Source organism: Canis aureus, chromosome 25 (genome assembly GCF_053574225.1).
Source record: "Canis aureus isolate CA01 chromosome 25, VMU_Caureus_v.1.0, whole genome shotgun sequence".
NCBI classification, from domain to species: Eukaryota; Metazoa; Chordata; class Mammalia; order Carnivora; family Canidae; genus Canis; species Canis aureus.
Window position 1 is genome coordinate 39,096,198 of NC_135635.1, and position 20,419 is coordinate 39,116,616.

The 20,419-nt window shown below is 42.4% G+C and overlaps 1 protein-coding gene across 1 annotated transcript in view; it reads left to right on the plus strand.

The window, feature by feature from the left end:
* The first annotated feature begins 2,871 nt into the window (after nt 1-2,871).
* The window catches only part of LPCAT3 (lysophosphatidylcholine acyltransferase 3), a 40,064-nt gene continuing 22,516 nt past the window's right edge, over nt 2,872-20,419 (plus strand). The window contains exon 1 of the mRNA XM_077871233.1: nt 2,872-3,122. Within this exon, the coding sequence (XP_077727359.1) occupies nt 2,972-3,122 (151 nt within the window). The 5' untranslated portion in view covers nt 2,872-2,971. The remainder of the gene's footprint in view (nt 3,123-20,419) is intronic.

Sequence of the window (20,419 nt, forward strand, 5' to 3'; positions counted from 1 at the left end):
CAGTTACTGTAACTGGGGAAAGAGGTGCTGCACTGGAGCAGTAGGAAGAATGAAGAGAATGTGTCTGACCAAATACTTGAGGAGAAAGGAAAATAGGCACCTGTTGTGTCAACAGAGACACAGCCTCAGTCCCATGCCCACCCTTCTCTTGGAACACCAGCAGCGCAAGAAGGAGCAGACATGTTATCCAGTCATATTAACACAAAGAAAAAAAACAGCTTTCTGCATTTTTAAAAATGATTTATTTATTTGTTTGTTTATTTGAGAGAGCATGCATGTGGGCACACAAGCAGGGGAAGGAGCAGAAGGCAAGAGGCAGAGAGTGGAGACTCCCCACTGAGCACAGAGCTCTACAGTTGGAGCTCAATTTCACCATCCTGAGATCGTGACTTGAGCTGAAATCAAAAGTCAGACACTCAACCACCCTGGTGTCCCACAAGTTTTTACATTTTTAAACAAGGTCTAATTGACTAGATGCTTTAACAAATATATTTTACTTATTCAGCAAATAAGATTTTGTAACAATCTGAAATAACATCTAGCCAAACACTTCAGCAAAATCTAATAAAGGTAAAGGCGTGCATAACCTACAACCCATAATTCCCCTCTTGATTACAAACACTAGAGAAGTCTTTTTTTCAATGAGGATCATGAACTATTGGTACATATTGATATCAAGTTAGTGGATCTTAATCAACAATTTTTAGTGAATTAAAATAGAGGAGAAAGTGTCAGAGAACACACACTAGTATGGCAGCGTGTAATGTGGATATGTATGTGTAAGTATTATATGTGTATGTGTCTAGTGTATAAATATATGTGTATACTGGATAGCAATGTGTTTCTTACAGAAGATCTCAGTTAAAAAAAAAAAAAGCTTGACGTCACAGTCCTAGAGAAATTCTCACTCTTGCTTAAAGGAGAATGCTCACTGCAGCAAAGTTTGTCATAAAATAAACAAATAGGAAATGATCCAAGTATTCCTCAACCTGACTTTGAAAAACTAAATGTGGTATAATCATACAATGAATGGATTAGAGCTACATGTAAAATCATGACTATATCTCAATAAAGATATTAAGCATAAAAACAACCTGCAAAATTATCCATTCACTGTAACACCATTAATATTAAGAGCATGCAAACTATATTTTATGTTCTCTTTAGATGCACACTGTATGTAAAGTAAAAAATAGGCATGGGATTGATAAATATCAAAGTCAGCAAAGTAGTGACCTCCAAGAAGGGAAAGAGGGAAATGCCATGGGGAAGGACTATACCAGCCTCTTCAACTGTATATGAGATGTTTGTTTCTTAATCTAGGAGGTAGGGGAGAGTTATCTTATTTTCAACTGTTCTGAATATTTCATATTTTTAATTTTTTTCCCTAAAAAATGGGGGAGGGAGATGAAACTAACAGACTTTTTTTTTAAAGATTTCATTTATTTATTCATTTTTTCATTTATTTATTCATGACACAGAGAGAAAGGCAGAGACATAGGCAGAGGCAGAAGCAGGCTCCCTACAGGGAGCCCAATGCAGGACTCGATCCCAGGACCCCGGGATCATGACCTGAGCTGAAGACTGAGGCTAAAACACTGAGCCACTCAGGCGTCCCAAATTTAACAGACTTAACTTTAAATTCAGTCTCTACCACTTACTGGCAAAGGAACTTAGTAAGTTCCTTAATTTCTCCAAGCTTCTGCCTATAAGAGGACATCAAAATTTTTTTTAAAAAATCCTGTTTCACCGCCAAATTACATGCGATAATATGGATATAAGTGCTTTATGAAGTGCAAGGTTCTACAGAAGTATATGTCATAATTGCACAAGAACGTTCCACAAATTCCAGTTATTACATGAAACTCTCAGTGTTCTTTTGTTAGTACTCTCATAGAACCTTGCTCCTTTCCTTCAGAGCACTTACTTTTGCTTTCAATTACACGTGCGTTAACACTATTATGACTCTGCATCACCCCCCATTCTATAGCTTTGGGCTCATCATTATATTCCCCAGAGGACAGCACAGTCCCAGGCACACTTAGCAAAAAGTGCTCAACACATTTTTGTTAGCGCAATCCAAACAGTGGTTACGTTAGGAAGAATGGGGAAGCAAGGTGGCAAGAAAGAACTCTTATTTTAAGAGTTATTTATTTAAACTGTTTGAACCTTAACCATGAGCCCATATTACTTAGTGACAAATTATTTTAAATGAAACTAAAAAGGACTAAATCGGCATACCTCAGTTTCCCCGCCTCTCGGAAGAGGGTAAGGGTTTAACATAAGAAATTAGGTGAAAGGGGATGCATGAAATAAAAGCAGTGTTCTGGGGTGCTGGGCTCCCCCCTAGACCCTCGCGGGGTGAGGACGGCGCACCTAACGGTTTGAGAACAGCCCGGAGGTGCCGTTAGGAGGCGCTCGCGAAGCCGCTCCAGGAATTCCCGCCCTCTCCGTTACATGCCCCAGTAACCCCGGCGCGCCGGCGACCGAGAGTAACCTCGCGGTCGGGTGACGGCCCCCCCCCCGCCCCGACTCTCGCCTGCTCCCGCCTCAGCCAATGGGGAGGCAGCGCACGAGCCGGCCGGACACTCGCCCTCACCGACTCCTCCCCCAAGCAGTTAGAACCGAGTTGTACAATCACCTCGCCGCGGGGTTTAGACTTTTCCAATCGCAACTCCAGTTCCCGATTCCAAGCCCCGCCCCCGGCCTGCCCCGCGTTCATTCTCGGCGGGAGTCACCTTTGCTTTACAAACGCTCAGACCCGCCCTCTGCCTACCTTGCTGCGGTAGGCCCCGCCCCCCGGCTCGGACCGACCAATAGCCGGAGGAGCCCGGAGCCGCTGGGCGGGCCCGCAGCCAATGCGCACGCCGTGGGCGGGCTCCGGGCCGGAATTGGGGGTGAAGCTACAGCCTTGTGCCCACATTCGGGGCGCGCGGAGCTGGGGGGTCCCTGGGGGACGCCCGGAGCTAAGATGGCGTCCGCAGCTGAGGGGGACGTGGGAACGGTGGCAGAGCTGGCGAGGGTGCTGCGGTGGGGGTTCGACGAGCTGAGCCTTAACAAGTTGGCGACGTCCCTGGGCGCGTCGGAACAGGCGCTGCGGCTCATCATCTCCATCTTTATGGGTAAGGACCCTCCTGCCTCGCTCCGCCCCCTCGCAGAGTCCCCGGGGAATGGGGACGTGACCCCCTCCCTCACTTTCCGGAGCCACCGGGGGAGGCTTGGTGGGGGCGCGGGTGTGAATCCTAAATCACGCCAACCAGCTATCGAGAGGAAGACAAGTCTTTCCTCGAGTCTGGGGGCGCCGTGCCCTCTGAACCTCTTTACCTTCCTCCTCGACCCCCGCTGTACCCTTCTGGCCCCTTATTTGGCGCCACCACCGTCTCATCCTGCCGTGATCTACCCCGTGTCCCCGCGACCTATCCTTATTTGTCTCTCTCTTGAGTTCTACTCTGTCCATGTGTACTGCTGTCTGTTATTAATATCAACTCTCACACATGCGCGCTTCTTGTCGGTAGGCATAGGCTCCCTAACTTAGGTATTACCCTGTGGGTCCCTACCCCGTATCCTATACTTCCATATTCGGAGTCTTTTTCTGCATTGCCACCTTATATTACACTTTCTTCTCTTTTCTGTCCTGTTTCTAATATTTCCTCTGATACCATATTGCTTCCCCCCTCCCTTAACCTCTCACCTGTCATTTACCCTGGGATATCATTTTAACGCTGCGCTTGGGAAACTGGATTGACAGCTCCCTTAAAAACTATGCTACTCCAAGCGTTTATTACCCATATGGTTCAAAGGATGTGCTGTGTCTGACTTTATGTCACAACAAGCTGTATTATAACTGCTTTATAGGCTTTTTTTTACCGCATCCTTCCTCCATGGTTTTTTTAATATACGGAAGCAGCATGGCCCAATGAGGAAAAGAAAAAGAAGTGTAGACTTGGAAGACAAGCAAGGGAAGACCCACCCCTGCTGCTGCTTGCAAACTGTGAGACTCTGAGCAAGTCACTTAACCTCTCTGCGCCTTGATTTGCTTATCTATGAAAGGAGGACAGTAATGCCTACCTAACAGGATAGCTTGCAAAGTCCTGTAGGAATTCAAAGGTCAAGATCTGATGCATAAATATTTGAATAGTTGGAAGGTTTTATGAAGGTTATGGGACTTTAACTAGGAGAGTAGGGGTGGGGAAAGCAAATAGGACTGGAACAAAAGCAGATTAGAGATCAGAGTCGTTAAAAGTTAGAGATAAAAGTTGGGCAGATGTGGAACGCCTTGAATGCCAGAAGGAAGTTTGGAATGTACCCAGTAGTCAGTAGAGACATTGGCATATAGTATCACTGAAGGGTGTTAAAGTAGGTCTAGATAATGTGAGGCATTATTTTATATTTAAATAACCTTAGCAGCTAATAGAATTGTTACTTGCCTTTTACATATAAAACCAAGCTGATCTTCCTTTCTTCCAACTAGTCACCTTTTCCCTCCCTTGTAGAATTGTAAAATTTTCGAGGCGAAAGTCACCTCAATCTCTCTCAGATCTAACCCAGATTTATCAACACCCCTAATCTTCTTCGCACCACAGCAGCTTTGAACTTCTCCTTGAGCCTTCTTTCTCACCCAGTTATTTGTTGGGGTTGTAATTGGCAATTAAGAGTGTTTACATTCATTAGTTTGGAAGCTCACTGTTGATTTCTCAACTATAAATTGAAAACATAACACAAGTAGCAACAAATTATTAGGGGCAACCTGTTAAATGGAGCTAGGGCTGAAATTAGGACTTGGAATGTGTCCTTTTTGTGCTGACATCATCAAATACTGCCTGTGTACTCCTGGTGAGCTACTGCTCCGTACTATCATGAGTAATACTGGGGAATTGTTTCTCCATATCCTTCCCCTCTACTCTCCTTCTCCCATTATGATCCGTCATCAAGTGATAAACACTTTGGGCAATACACCTACTGCACTCCCAAGTCCCTTTGACAGTCTACCATTTTCCAGATCCCTCCTTCCTAACTCCCACATGCTGTTGCCTTCAGTTAACTCAGTATTTCTCATGTTTAGATGGGCTTGGGGCTTCATGTTGCCTCAGATAAGGCATAGCTCTTACGCGTAGATATACAGGGTTGTGTTTTCTAGGTATGGATTAAATATGTACATGTCAACATAAATTGATAAGCTTGACATGTGCATGAAGGAAAGAGTGCATTCTGGTTGTAAATGCTTTCCTTACAAAGGTACTACCATTTCTGTGTATTGTAACCTAGAGACCAGTAGCCTTTCAGCACTGGATGGAGTTCCTGGTTCAGGAACCCCGCTGTCTTGGGGAACTGGGATACTGGAGAAAATCCTTGTTAGCTCTACCAAGAAGGCCTGTAGTCCATAATGATTTATGACCCACTTTCCACTAATTTACAATAAATATGGGTTAAAGACACTTTAATGCAGATACCCCAAGGAAAGAACTAGGTATATCAGACATTCATGTTTTAAAGTATGAATACCCTGTTTTAAAAAAGGGATTTTTGGGGATCCCTGGGTGGCGCAGCCGTTTGGCGCCTGCCTTTGGCCCAGGGCGCGATCCTGGAGACCCCGGATCGAGTCCCACGTCGGGCTCCCGGTGTATGGAGCCTGCTTCTCCCTCTGCCTGTGTCTCTGCCTCTTTCTCTCACTGTGTGCCTATCATAAATAAAAAATTTTTTAAAAATAAAAAATAAAAATAAAAAAGAGATTTTTTCTCTTTTTCTTTTCTTTCTTTTTTTGAGAGAGAGAGAGCAATTGGGGAAAGAGTGGGGAAGGGGCAGAAGAAGAGGGAGAGAGAGAGAGTTTTAAGCGGACTTCATGCTCAGTGCAGAGCAGGGCTTGATCTCACAACCCTGAGATCCTGATCTGAGCTGAAATCGAATCAGATGCTTAACCAACTGGGCCAAGCAGGCACCCCTAAAGTATGAATAACTTTTAATCAGATAGTCTCATTGCTATTTCTTAACATCTTACTTTTCCTACTTGAGTTCTGTGTACAGATCTTGGGGTAGGCTGTAGATCATTAAAGCAGTAGTTTTCAAACCTTTATGACTGGGACCCATGGCAAGAAATATGTTTTAACCATGATCCAGTACACAGACATGTATATATATGTATCTGAAACAAAAGCTTCAAGAGAACATTACTCATCCTTACATAAGCTGTGTGTTTAGCTAGTTTCTATTTTGCTTTTTTTCTTATTACTTAATGACCCACTAAGTTGATTTCATGACTTATTAATGGGTTACAAGTAGTTTGAAAAATCTTGAGTTAGAGACTGTAATATTTAATATCCAGCACTTCAAGGAAAGGATAAGCTTATGAGGATTGTTGCATTGGATTGTTTTGTACAGCCAGAAAACTCCATTAAAGGTATATGTGTATGTTTGTCTTTTTTAAGATCACAGGGAATTTGGTGGAAGGTGAATTTTGCTGTGGTGAAATTTGCTGGCAAATACAACTGGAAAATAATTCCCGTTGAACACCTGGGGTCTCATCACTTAGGTATCACTTAGGATACTTAATTCTGTAGTTTTGGAATGTTGCAAAGGTCCAGAGCCCACAGCCAAGAAGGAATTCTTGAGACATCTTTGGTGCCAAAAGGTGATTTTATGAAAGCACAGGGATGGGACCCGTGCGCAGAAAGAGCTGCACTGGCTGATTATATACTTGGGAGTCCCAAGGAAGTAAGGAAAAACGGAGGTGTCCAAAAGGACTTGGATATGCTAAAGAAGAACCTCAGGATACTGGAGGCCTTACTATTATCAAGCTAAGGTTTACTTTTTCCCTCTACCAAAGCATTGGCCTTAAGATAGTTCAAAATAGGGGCGCCTAGGTGGCTCAGTCAGTTGAGTGGTTGAGCATCTGCCTTCGGCTCAGGTCATAATCCTGGGGTCTTGGGATTGAGCTTCCTGCTCAGTGAGGAATCTACTTCTCCCTCTCCCTCTGCAGCTCCCTCTCCTTGTGCTTGCTGTCACTCTGTCAAATAAATAATTTTTTTAAGGTAGTTGGAAGTTTCCTGGAGGAATGTCATACATATTCCACCCAGGAGTGGCAGGGAGGGAGGAGTTTGAGGGATGTCAGCTTGTGCTTTGTCCTCAGTTTGCCTTCTGATCCCTTGTCAATAACATGGATTGTTCCAAATAAATTCAATAAAATGTACCTACTGTGAGTTAAACCCTTTGCTTGACCCTGCAAGAACAAGTACACTGGTGCAGTATGAGTAATCAAGCCAGGCACTCAAAAGTATTCCATAGGGTTAGAGGGTAGGGAATGGGGATGAGATAAGTACTCTAATAACCACAATACAAAGCAGAAATCTAAGTGCCATAAGAGAATTACAAAACTTTATGATACTGAAAGATTGGATCTTTAATGAACTTTGAATGCTGAATAAGGTTCCAGCAGACTTAGACGATAAGACTAAAGGAATAGCGTGAGCAGAGACATTGAGGTAGGAATGTGTGATGACATGGCCAAGAACAGGAAGTAGTCTACTTAGACTAAAACAGGACTTAAATAGAGAAGTGCTGGAAATAAGGCTGGAGGGGTGCCTGGTTGGCTTACTCAGTTGAGCATCCGACTCTTGATTTTGGTTCAGTTCATGATCTCAGGGTCCTGGGATGGAACACCATGTCAGGTTCTGCTCTGGCATGGAGCCTGCTTGGGAATCTCCCTCCCTCTCCCACTGCACACTCCCAAAAAAGGAAGACTGGAAAGATAGGTCATAGAGCCTGGAAAGCCTAGGCAAAGGGTTCGTACTTAATTAAGTAGGTGATAGGTAGGTATTTGAAAGAGCAATAATTTGACCAGAGCTGTATTAGGAAGATAACACAGCATGGGGTGATATGAAGTAGACACACAAGAAGTAGGGAAACCAATGAGAAAGAACAATGATCCAGATGGTTATATTGATTTGGAGGCAAAGTGGTTACACCAAGAGGGGAAAATATGGATCTTGCGTGAGATATTTTCAGAACACAGAATCTTTTGAAAGGTAGCTTCTGCATACACTTGCATCTACATAGCTGCTCATGCCAGAAATCTAAGAATCAGCCTTGCCTCCTCCCTTTCACTCTCACCCCATATCGCAGTCCCCAAGTCCTGTCAGTACCACCTCCAAATTTCTAAATTGTGTTTCAGATACGTCCCCTTTTCTCCATCACCACAACCGCTGACCATCTGTTACCAGAACCACACGAATAGCCTCCCAACTGGTCTCTAATTCTGTTCTCGCTCCTCCCAAAGCAAAATGGTCCAATCCTGTGCCTCTCTTGCTCAGAACTCTTCAAAGGCTTCTGAACAGTCAGTAAGCCCCTGCCTGCTCTTCCAGCCTCATCTCAAGCAAGTTCACAACTTTTTAGCCACATGGTGGCCTTCTTTCAGTTCCTTGGAGAAAGGCATTAAGCCCTTTCCTACCTCGGAGTCTTTGTGCGTGCTAATGCAGCTGCCCAGAATGTTCTTCATTCATTAGTCACCTGACAGGCTCCTTTCATCTTTTGGGTCTCAGTTCAAATTGTCACTTCCTCTGAGAGTTCTTTTCTTGCTCTCATTTTATATGATGTCTCCTGTTGCACTTTCTCGTACAGACTGAAATTTCCTTCCACTTGTATATTCCAATTGGTAATTCTGTATTTGTGGATGAGAGGATGAGAGCCGAAAGTGTGTTAGTTTTGTCCACCATAGTATTCCCAGAGTTGAATACTGTGCCTGCTTTATGGAAAAGGCCCAGGAACTATTTGTTGACAAAGTGAGCATGTGAATGAATGACTTGGCAACTGATTAAATGGATGATAAAGAAGCAGTTTAAAAACAAACAAACAAACCCAAAAAAAGTTCTGCCTGAATAGCTAGAAAGATAATGATATCTCACAAATGCAGAGACATTAGGAGGATCATCGAATACTGTTTGATGCCAGGTAATGGTCTCGTTTTGGATTTGTTCTAGGTTCCCAAGGCATCTCCAGGTGTCTTAAGAGTTGAGAAACCCAAACGAGCTCAGGAGAGAAGTTAGACTACAGATACAGTTTTAGGAGTCAGTACTGGTATCATAATTGAATCAGGGAGGGCATGAAATGCCATGGTAAAGCTTATACGGAGAGAAGAGCACCCAATTCTTGTTGATGGAGTATGTTAACATTGCCACCTCTGATCAATAATAACAACTGTTGACATTTATGAAGGATTTGGCACATATCAGACATTGTCTGAAGTGCTCAACAATACCCCACCTACACCTGCTAAGTCACCCATAAGATCATTAAATTGCTGTTATCATCACCCTTGTGCAGGTAGGAAATGGGGGCCTTCAAAGGTTAAGTAGCTTGTCTGAGGTCATACCCATTTCTACCCATCTCTAAAGTCCCTGCTGTTGAGCACATTGGGATTGCGAAGAGAATGCAGGGATGGAAAGGGTAAATGCCCATGGTGTCCGCTTCTCTTCACTTAGGTGGTTAAACCAAGATGTAATCAGCATATGAAATACCTCTCAGCATCCAAGGCTGGAGCTGGCCAAATGGAGCAGATTGCCACCTGTTTAGCATGAGTGTGTTCTCCTCTGGTGTTGGCCATGACTGCGGCTTGGCTATTAGACTTATCAGAAATTGCATTTGGGGGGTACCTGAGGGGCTCAGTCAGTTAAGTGGCTGACTCTTGATTTCGTCTCAGGTTATGATCTCAGGGTTGTGAGATTGAGCCCCATGTTGGGCTCCCTGTTCATCAGGGAGTCTGCTTCAGAATTCTCTCTCTCCTTCTGCCCTTCGTCTTTCTCTCTCTCAAATAAATACATAAATCTTTAAAAAAGAAAGAAAGAAATTGTACTCAAGGGGGTAAGGATTCATTCCTCAGAAGTTCATGTTAGCATCACTAAGGTTAACAACCTTTAAAATCAAAGTAGGGGGGATCCCTGGGTGGCGCAGTGGTTTAGCGCCTGCCTTTGGCCCAGGGCGGGATCCTGGAGACCCGGGATCGAATCCCACGTTGGGCTCCCGGTGCATGGAGCCTGCTTCTCCCTCTGCCTGTGTCTCTGCCTCTCTCTCTCTCTCTCTCTCTCTCTCTCTCTCTCTCTCTCTCCATGTGACTATCATAAATAAATTAAAAAATTTTTTTAAATAAAAAAAATAAAAAAATAAAATCAAAGTAGGTCCTGCACTCAGTTCCCTTTGGACTAAAGTCAGGTCTGGCCCTTCAGAACTAAATCTGTTATTCAGTGCAAAAAACTCTCTTCAGGTAGCACTGAAATTGCAATATAAAGAGACCAAAGCCAAGCTAGATGGAAATTAAACAGCATTAGCTAAACAAATGGGACTTCTGACCATAATAGGAAGCAAGGTCCAGAAATTCTACTACTAGAAAATAAAGGGGTTGTCTTAGATAACTTTAAAGCCTCCTTCCAATTCTAGAAGTCTAGATATATTCTACGTTTTTGAGACTTTATTCTAATTCTTAGCCACAGATTTTATTGTAGTCTAAATCTTTCTGTTTGAAGATTTATTTTTCTTTCTTTCCTTCCCTCCCTCCCTCCCTCCCTCTCTCTCTCCCTTTCTTTCTTTCTTTCTTTCTTTCTTTCTTTCTTTCTTTCTTTCTTTCTTTCTTTCTTTCTTTCTTAGAGGGTAGGGAATGGAGCAGAGGGAGAGAGAGAGAATCCCAAGTAGGCTCCACATCTAGTATGGAGTCTGATGCAGGGCTCAGTTTCACAACCCTGAGTTCAAGACCTGTGCTAAAATCAAGAGTCTGTTGCTTAATCGACTGAGCCACCCAGCTGCCCCTGGCGATTTCTTTAAATTTATTTTTTTATCCCTTTTTTATCTGCACTCCAATATCTTACGTTGCACAAAACTTCATGTTTTGAATGCCAGTATAACTTTAATGTCAAATGGAATCATTTATTTGCAGAGGCATATATAAATTTGGGCCCATGAGACTATAGGCACACACTAGCAAAAATAATTATATACCCACTGACATTAACTCTGTCTGGGCAGCCATCAGAACTCACTGGAGGTGTTCAATGCAGCAGCCTTTCAAAAATGGGATTGGTCTTCAAAAAGGAAATGGCATTTCAGCTGGACCTTAAAGATTATGGAAGATCCTAGTAAGGTAAAGATGAGAGAGGAAGCTTTCCAGCTGCAAAGAATAATGAACCTGTATGTGGAGATCAGGAAAAGGGAGAAGAACCTGAAGAACAGCAAGTGGTCCTGTTTGATTAGAACAATAGAGAATCCATAAATGAGTGATAGAGAGAAACCTGACAACCTTTCAGGTAGGCGGGGGTGAAAGAATGGAGTAGGTCATAGGATGTGCATTGTCTCCAGACACCTGCTGGCGTAGGCACAGATTGTGTTTGGATTAAGTAGGTACTAGTTGTGCCACTGTAGTCTAATTATTAAACTTCAGCCGTCCATTTCCTCATGTTCCCAAAGGGCAATTTTACTAACAGATGGAGGTTAAGAGTTAAGGAGTTTATCTGATAATTACTTAAATTGGATTTAATTCGTAACAAGCAGCAATATTTGGCAACGGTGAGAAATATACATGAATTTTGAAAAATAGCATAAGTCATCAAAGAAATGCCTTCCTTGTAGAGAATGGCTCAGGCATAGCCTTGGTGAGGATGCATTCCTCCTCCTCTGCTCTGGAAAAGTTAGGGGAGCAAACTGGGAAGATCATTAGGCACCTGTGAGGACTGAATGAGGTTACGATTGTAAACATTTGACCAAGCATGACCCAAAGTCATTGTTAAGTAATTGTTCCCTTCCTTCCCTCAATAAGTACTCATCTCCTCCTTTTCTGAGTTTGGTCTTGGGTCCAGAAGCCCCAGGACTTCCTAGCATCTCCTGGCTTGCATCCTAAGAACTTGTTAGAAATGCCATTCTCTGGGTGCCTGGGTGGCTCAGTGGTTGAGCGTCTCAGGTTATGATCCCTGGGTCCTGGAATCGAGTCTCCGCTCTCCCCACGGAGAGCCTGCTTCTCCCTCTGCCTGTATCTCTGCCTCTCTCTGTGTGTCTCTCATGAATGAATGAATGAATGAATGAATGAATGAATGAATGAATAAATAAATAACTATAAAAAAAAGAAAAAGAAATGTCATCTTGTATCGCTTGCTGTTCTCCAAATACTGTTATTCTACTGAATCTTACTGTTAATATTATTACAGTGATATCACTGTCATCTCTACTGTCTAACTCACATTCTTACCTCCACCGTCTGTTTCACACTTTTGATGAAAAGGTTAAATATGGAGGGTTGTTTTTTTCACATCAGGTGGTTGGACTCCTAGTTTCATCTTTCCCCTCCTGGCTTGTGTCGGTCACCTGGAGCCATCCAACCTTCTCCTCATCTATTGTCTCCCACTTCGGAATATAGTTAATAAACTGTAACTTGTAGCTTTAACAAAAATGAAGCGCCCTAGTTGCAGCTGCCAGGGAAAGCTGTTCTAAGTAAACTGGCCTCCTCAAGCATAGAGTTTTTAAGGTAGGGCTGTGTGTGTGTATGGATATTTTTCAGCAATTGCTGAAGTAAGGGCCTGGAGATTTAGGGCCCATCTGGAGTTCTTGTGATAAAGCAGCAGTAGTTCCTGTAGAGACCCTCAAAGCCTGTTCCTAATTCCTGCAGCCCAAAAGATGTTGTATGCATCTTTATTCCTCCCAGTTTTCAAAATGAGAAAGGGGGGGTGGCGAGTCAGACACTAAAAATAAGGATAAGTAATTTCTGGATAAGAATTGCCTTTGGGCTTAAAATGGACTCGTTTTAAATCCAAGTTCCTCTCTATTCAAACACTGGCTTTGAAGATAAAGTGAGATTCATTAAATTCTGGACACCTTGAATGAAGTATTCTGTCTAAGAACCATATGTACCAGAATTGTTAGTACTAGAGGCTTCGGGTAGAAATGTCATTGCCTTCTAACTGTAGGGACATTTTGTCAGAAAGCCGGTAGAAGATCAAGCCAGAAATTATCAGACCCAGGTTTTGGTTGGGCAAATAGTCAGCATGAAGTCATCAAATTGACTATTTAAATGTCCCACTGTAAGCAGAGGCTAAGTTTAAATTAAAAATAAAAAGCTTTTGTCAATTAAAGATGCTTTTCAGTACCAAGTATTCATGTTGCTATGGCATTTTCATAAGAAAAGCCTACATGGTCATTCTGCCACATAAAATTATAAATGGTGAGATAGTAATTTTGCAGGCAGTTCACTATAAAAGAAAAGGATTCATGTGCATATATCATGTGCAGATCTGAGGAGGATATGAGCTCCCATTAGGTTAAAGTTCTGATCACTGTATATTTGTGTATGCTGTAATGAGAAGTGGCATCCACAGAGACGTGGTAAATGCCTTCTAGCTCCTAAAGTTTCCAATTTCTGCTGTGATAGCAATTCTAAACTCAGATGGACTTGGACACCACTCTGGATCACTGTTCATAAATATGAAACTTCTCTTTGTAAGCCAGCAAACAGAGGCCAACTGGAGTGGTGCCTGTAAGTCTCCTAAGGCATATACCTCCAACAAAAGGGGGAAAGATTGATTATAGTTCGAGTACAAATATACGGGGGCCCTGACAAAAAACATTGAACCATAGTGCTTCTAGAAATCCTCATCCTCTAGCCAAAGGATAATCTGGCTCCACTTTTTAATTCTTCATTGGTTCTTCCAAAAGAGTAATAAACAGGGGTGCCTGGCTGGCTCAGTCAATAAAGTATCCAACTCTTGATCTCGGGCTTGTGAGTTGAAGCCCCATGTTGGATGTAGAGATTATTTTAAAATAATGATAATTTTTTTAATGAAAAAGGAGAGGTGCGTGGTGGCTCAGTCTGCCTTCAGCTCAGGTCATAGTTCCAGGGTCCTTAGATCAAGCCCCACGTCAGGCTCCCTAGTAAGCAGAGAGTTTGCTAGTCCTTCTCCCTCAGCCCCTCTCCCCTGCTCATGCTCTTTTTCTCTCAAGTAAGTACAATCTTTTTTTAAAAAATGAAAAAATGACAAATGACAGAGTAGTAAACAAAAGCAAAACTAGGAACTAGACGGCATGCATTTATATTATTTACACTAAGACCTAACATAATTTTGGGGACTCGGGTCATGATATCATCAAAAGCTCCCAATTTTTCAAGTCTTACCCTCTTGTTTTATAAAGTATTTAATAAATATAATTTTTTAGGGGTGCCTAGTTGGCTCCTTTGGTAAAGCATTTGACTCTTGATCTCAGCTCAGGTCTTGATCTCAGGGTCATAAGTTCAAGCCCGCAGTGGGCCCCATGCTGGATGTGGAACCTACTTTAAAAAAATAAAATATATAATTTTTAAATGTTTTTTAAATTCTTCCCAAATCTTCAGGTAATATTGAGATGCTGAAAAAGAAGTAGATAATTTCCAACTTTTGTACATCAAAGGATACTATCAAGAAAATGAAAAGATAACCCACAGAATATAAAAGTATTTGTAAACCAGGCAGCCCGGGTGGCTCAGCGGTTTAGCGCCGCCTTCAGCCCAGAGCGTGATCCTAGAGACCTGGGATAGAGTCCCACGTCGGGCTTCCTACATGTAGCCTGCTTCTCCCTCTGCCTGTGTCTCTGCCTCTCTCTCTCTCTCTCTCTCTCATGAATAAATAATTTTTTTAATTATTTAAAAAAAGATATTTGTAAACCACATATCTGATAAGGAGCTAGTATCCAGACTATATCAAGAACTCTTATAACTCAATAATAAAAGGCAAATAAGTCAATTTAAAAATGGGCAAAAGGGTATGAATAGATGTTTGTCTAAGCAAGACATACAAATGGCCAATAAGCATATAGAAAAATGCTCAACTCATTAATCATTAAGAAAATGCAAATTAAAATCACAGTGACATACTACTTCACACTTGCTGGTATGGCTATAATAATTTTAAAAATGGAATCGGCGGGGGATCCCTGGGTGGCTCAGCCTTTGGCCCAGGACATGATCCTGGAGTCCCGGAACGAGTCCCACGTCGGGCTCCCGGCATGGAGGCTGCTTCTCCCTCTGCCTGTGTCTATCATGAATAAATAAATAAATAAATAAATAAATAAATAAATATTTTTTAAAAAATGGAATCAGGAAGTGTTAGGACATGGATTGTTGATGGGAACGTAAAACAGTGCAGCCACCATGGAAAACCGTTTAGCAGTTTCTCAAAGTTAAACAGTTACAGTAAAGACATAGTAATTCCACCCCTAGTTATATACTCAAGAGAACTGAAAGCATGTGTTCACACAAAAACTTGTACACAAATGTTCATAGCATTATTATAATGGCCAAAAAGTGAAAACACCCCTTTGTCCACCAACAGATGAATGAATAAACAAAATGTTATACAGTGGAATATTCTATAGCCAAAGCGATGAAGTGCTGCTACCTGCTACAGCATGGATGAGCCTTGAAAATATTACAGTAATGCTTTCGTTATGTGAATATTATGCTAAGAAATAGCCACATTTGGTATGATTCCATTTATATAAAATGCCCAGAATAGACAGATGTAGATTGGTGATTGCCAGGGGATGAGAGGAAGATTGAATTGGAAGTGACTGCTAAAGGTGTGGGGTTTCTTGTCCCAGCTAATGTAAATGTTCTGGCATTAGACACTGGTCATGGTTGCACAACACTGTGAATACACTAAAATTCCCTGAATTCTACACTTTAAAAAAAAAAAAAAAAAAAACAAAGACTGTGTATGATCTCAGGTAGAGAGAGAACCCAACAATTACACCTATTTAGATTCATGAGGACAATTACAGGGTGTAATGCTGTTATCTTTCCTCTTGTTAAGAGTCTTGGCTGTAAGAAAGAGCTTATTGTTTCATTTGCTGAAATGCCTGCTGAGAAAAAAGTTTCACCTACCTTGTTTGTATTTACAAAGATTAGATTTGACAACTCCAAACACAAGAGAGAAATTCTCATGACAAGTATTTGGGAGCGTTGGAGAAAGAGCAGCTAATTAGCCACTTGACAGGTGCAATGGGACAACCCTTGGGCAACCCTAGGCCAGATTAGTCACAACAGGAGCCAACGGGCCATTTCTCCACTGAAAACCAGTGCCATAAATTAAAAGAAGGGAAAAACCCAGGTTACTTCGTGCTAGTTAGATATTTTTGAGAGTGAACCCATAACATGTAAAATCCAGAAAGCATTAAAAATAGGGGATTAGGAGCAACTGGCTGGCTTGGTTAAGCATCTGACTGTTGATTTTGGCTTGGGTCATGATCCCAGGGTCATCGGGCTCCCTACTCAGCAGGGAGGCTGTTTCTCCCTCTGCTCCTTCTCCCTGCTCACTCAAGTTCTCTCTCACTCTCTCTCTGTGTCTCAAATAAAATCCTTTTTTAAAAAACGAGGGATTGGGACATCTGGGTGGCGCAGCGGTTTGGCGCCTGCCTTTGGCCCAGGGTGCGATCCTGGAGACCCGGGATAGAGTCCCACGTCGGGCTCCCGGTGCATGGAGCCTGCTTCTCCCTCTGCCTATGTCTCTGCCTCTCTCTCTGTGTCTCTCATGAATAAATAAATAAAATCTTAAATAAACAAACAACGAGGGATAATACATTTCAGGTCTATACAAGGGAAGGAAGAGGAAAAAACAGTAACAGAAAGGAAAGAAAGGAAAAGAAGAGGCAAGAGGAGGGGCGATCTGTCAGAGAGCAGGGAAGGGGGGGTGGTCTGTGGGAGCCCAGCCAACCCACAGCTACTCACTGTGCCTGTAAAGGGCCTGTTTTCCCAGGTGATAAACATCTATGCTGAATGATTTCTATAATCCTGTCCTCTCCTGGACTTGAACAGATGCCTCTGCTGTCTGAAATACACAGCTTTAGCAAACGAAATACTGGATACTTCACCCCCACCCCCCATCTCATGGCCCCCTCCCATTTTAACCACTGCAAATCAGACTGTTAATGAACAAGGAAGAGGGGTTGTAGGGAGCAGGACACTCCCTTACTCCACATACTCACCGAGGGGTGACAATGTATCTCAAACTTCTTTTCCAGATTTGCTTCCCACATACCACCCTTGCATCCCACATCCCAGCTGGCTCTTCCTACCAGTCACAATCCTGTCACAGCCTTCTCGGCCTCATGCCTCCTCAGGTCTGTGCAGCCATGGAGCCAGGATCCCACTTATGCCAAATGCCCTACCGCACCCCAAACCCCCACCAGAACTTATGTGGGGAATATGCCTGTCATTTGGAAGACCTCAGATGAAGCCCAAAACACAGGATTCTGGGAGTAGAGTATTTTCTGACCTGTGCCAAGTTTTGTTGTAGTGGCTGATTTTTTTTTTTTTAATCCAAGATTTGGGAGACCTGAAGTTTTTCTAATCTTGGGGACCTTTTTTAAGAAAAAGGCTACAAAAATAGCTTATAAGTTTCACAAATACTTATGACCATGTGAACATGTTAGCTCCTACCTCCACCACCGCTCTACCCTCCCCAGGGACTTAAAAAGGGCCTCTGCAAAGGAAGGGCCTTGAAACTGAAGCTTTATTGGCCTCATGGCCAGTGGGCCTCTTCCTGGGAGTGCCAGGTGCAATTCACAGACCTTTATTTTTGAAACTTGCTAGAGGTTTAATTTAGTTAAATTATAATGAGGTGGATAGAGGCCATACCAGTTAAAAGAATACTCTAAGTTAGGCATAGATATGCTTATATAAAATATTTGCCCATACATAAATATTCTTAAAGTGGCCTCAAGGGTGTCCATGTATGATACTTTTACAGATATTTTCTCTTTTAATCTGCACAACAGCCTGCAGATATGGCTGGCACTTTGCCGAGTTCAGAGATGAAGACATTGAGATACAAAGGGCCTATCTATTCACCTAAGCTGCAGAGCTGAATTTCTCAACTAGATGACTCTTAACCCCTGAGTCCAGGGATATTCTAGTTGATCAGATAATCTGGCTGGAAGTTGCCACCATGTGGTTTATTAATTTACAAAGAATTTTAAAATGTGACAAAATGCACTGAATACAGGCAACAGGGGTGTCATTTCATCTTTGCTAGTTAAGGCATTTTGGTGTCTTAAAGTGCCTCAAAGTCAGTCTTGAACAGCTGTTTTCCCTGTTTAAATAAAATGGAGAAATGCCAGTCAACAGTCTCTTTTAGCATTAACATTCTTTCAGTTTAAATTTTTGTAGAATAATTTTTAGGGAAAAACCGCTATCTAAAGTAACAAACTATGTGACCATTCAAATAAACTAGTAGTACAGAAAAATACCATAACCAGATGCTCAGATGTATGGCTAATGCACTTGATGTCTCTTCTGCCATCCAATCAGACTTGAAACACTCGGTAGGGCTTGCCATGATGGATAGCTATCTCCCAGACTAAGAAGCTAGCGAGAACCTGTGCGTGTCTAACTCCTTGTGGCATGACAAAAAGCAGCATTGGTAACATCCAAGTCAGTCTTGTGTTGTATCATAATTTTTCAGCTTTCATAGCAGGTTTTACTTTTTTTTTTTTTAAGATTTTATTTATTCATTAGAAACACAGAGAGAGAGAGAGGCAGAGACATAGGCAGAGGGAGAAGCAGGCTCCCTGCCGGGACTTGATACAGACTCAATACAGGACTTGATCCCAGGACCCCGGGATCACAACCTGAGCCTAAGGCAGACACTCAACCACTGAGGCACCCAGGTGCCCCATAGCAGGTTTTACCAGTTAGCCAATGTGTGTCCATGAGCGAGTAGCACTAAGCTTGAGATGGCCTTGCTTATTACTAAGAGCACTTGGCGTAAATGGAACCATTAAAGAATTTTGGTAGGGCTTTGGGGCAGCTTGGGTTCAAGGTGATTTGGTTGGGTCAAGTGACAAAAAAACTAATATTTCTTAACCTTCTTAGCAAACTCTTTTTCTTTCTTTCTCACAAGTAACAGCCATTCCACTAGTTTACCTTTGAAATATCCCCTCTATTATTCTATCCCCAGGACATTTTGATCTCTTGTCCCAGTTTTCTTGAATACTGGATCAGAGTTGACAAAATGTTTGAGACACTCGGGGGCAGGAAACTTTCAGAAAGGAACTGCTATATTCTTACTGCACTGCATGAGGATAGGGACGGGGAGTCCCCAAGAATTAGATTAATGAAGAGAGTACAGGAGAGCACCTAGATTTAATATTAAAATGTAGTTTGGGGGGCAACTGGATGGCTCAGTCAGTTGAGCATCCGGTCTTGATTTCGGCACAGGTCACGGTCTCCGGGTCCTGGGATCAAGCCCCGCATCCCACCCATCTGGCTTCCCACCCAACGGGAAGTCTGCTTGTCTCCCTCTCCCTCTGCTCCTCCCTTGCTCACTCTGTCTCTCTCTCTCAAATAAATAAATCTTTGGGGAGGAAATGTAGTTTTTAATTGTTTTTAGATAGGAAGATGAACAATTGTGAGTGTGCATGCATCTGCAAACAGATGCTTGAATATAGATTGTTGCTGAGAAATCAGAGAATAATACAGCTGTAGCTTTAAAAGCACACAGCTAGTTACTAGTGATTCCCTTGTAGGTCATTGACAAGTGCCAAGGCATGTGGCAAGAAGATCAGAATGGAAATCAAGTGATGTGGATTCTAATTTGAGCTGTGCTCTGTTAACCTTGAGCATGCCCTCTATCCCTTTTAGGCCTTCATTTCTTATGTATCTTGTTTATAGATTTTATTTATTTGAGAGCAAGAGTGAGAGAGATCACAGAGAGAGAAAGAAGCAGACTCCCTGCTGAGCAGAGAGCCTGATGTGGGGCTCGATCCCAGGACCCAGAGATCATGACCTGAGCCAAAAACAGATGCTCAACTGACTGAGCACCCTGACTTCATTTCTTATCTAGTGAAGGCTTGGGAGTCAGTGATTTCTGAGATTTCTTCAGATCCTGGAAATCTATATCTATGACTCAGCCTGAGCTATACAGGATTATCAGAGGATGGAAGGTGTGTTGGCACCTTGCCCTTACTATCAACAAACTTAATCTGGTAAAGAGAAACAAAGGACCAGTTCTGAACAAATTCCAAAGATGAGAGCTTCCTCCTCACCTAAAATGTCCCTAATTTGTAAGTGTGCTTCCAGCTGACAGAGTGATCAGTACCTCTACATAAGTGCCTAATCAGTTCCTGATCGCTTGAATAGGCAGTGGCAAGCAATGTCCTTCCTATTTCTATGTCTTCTTTTCTCTGCCTGGTTGTTGAGAACAAGGAATTTCCACTTTGGCGGAAAAAGAATTGAATGGCAGATCTTCATAGTTGAAGTAATAACGATAAAATTAACGTGAAAATAATAGATAAAAATTAACTGCAAAAAAAAATAAAAAATAAACTACAAGTAAGCCAGGTTCTAAAGCAGTCCTTTTTTTTTTTTTTTTTTTTTTTTTTTTTTTTTAAAGCAGTCCTATTTTATATTCTGGTCTGTGGTCCTTGG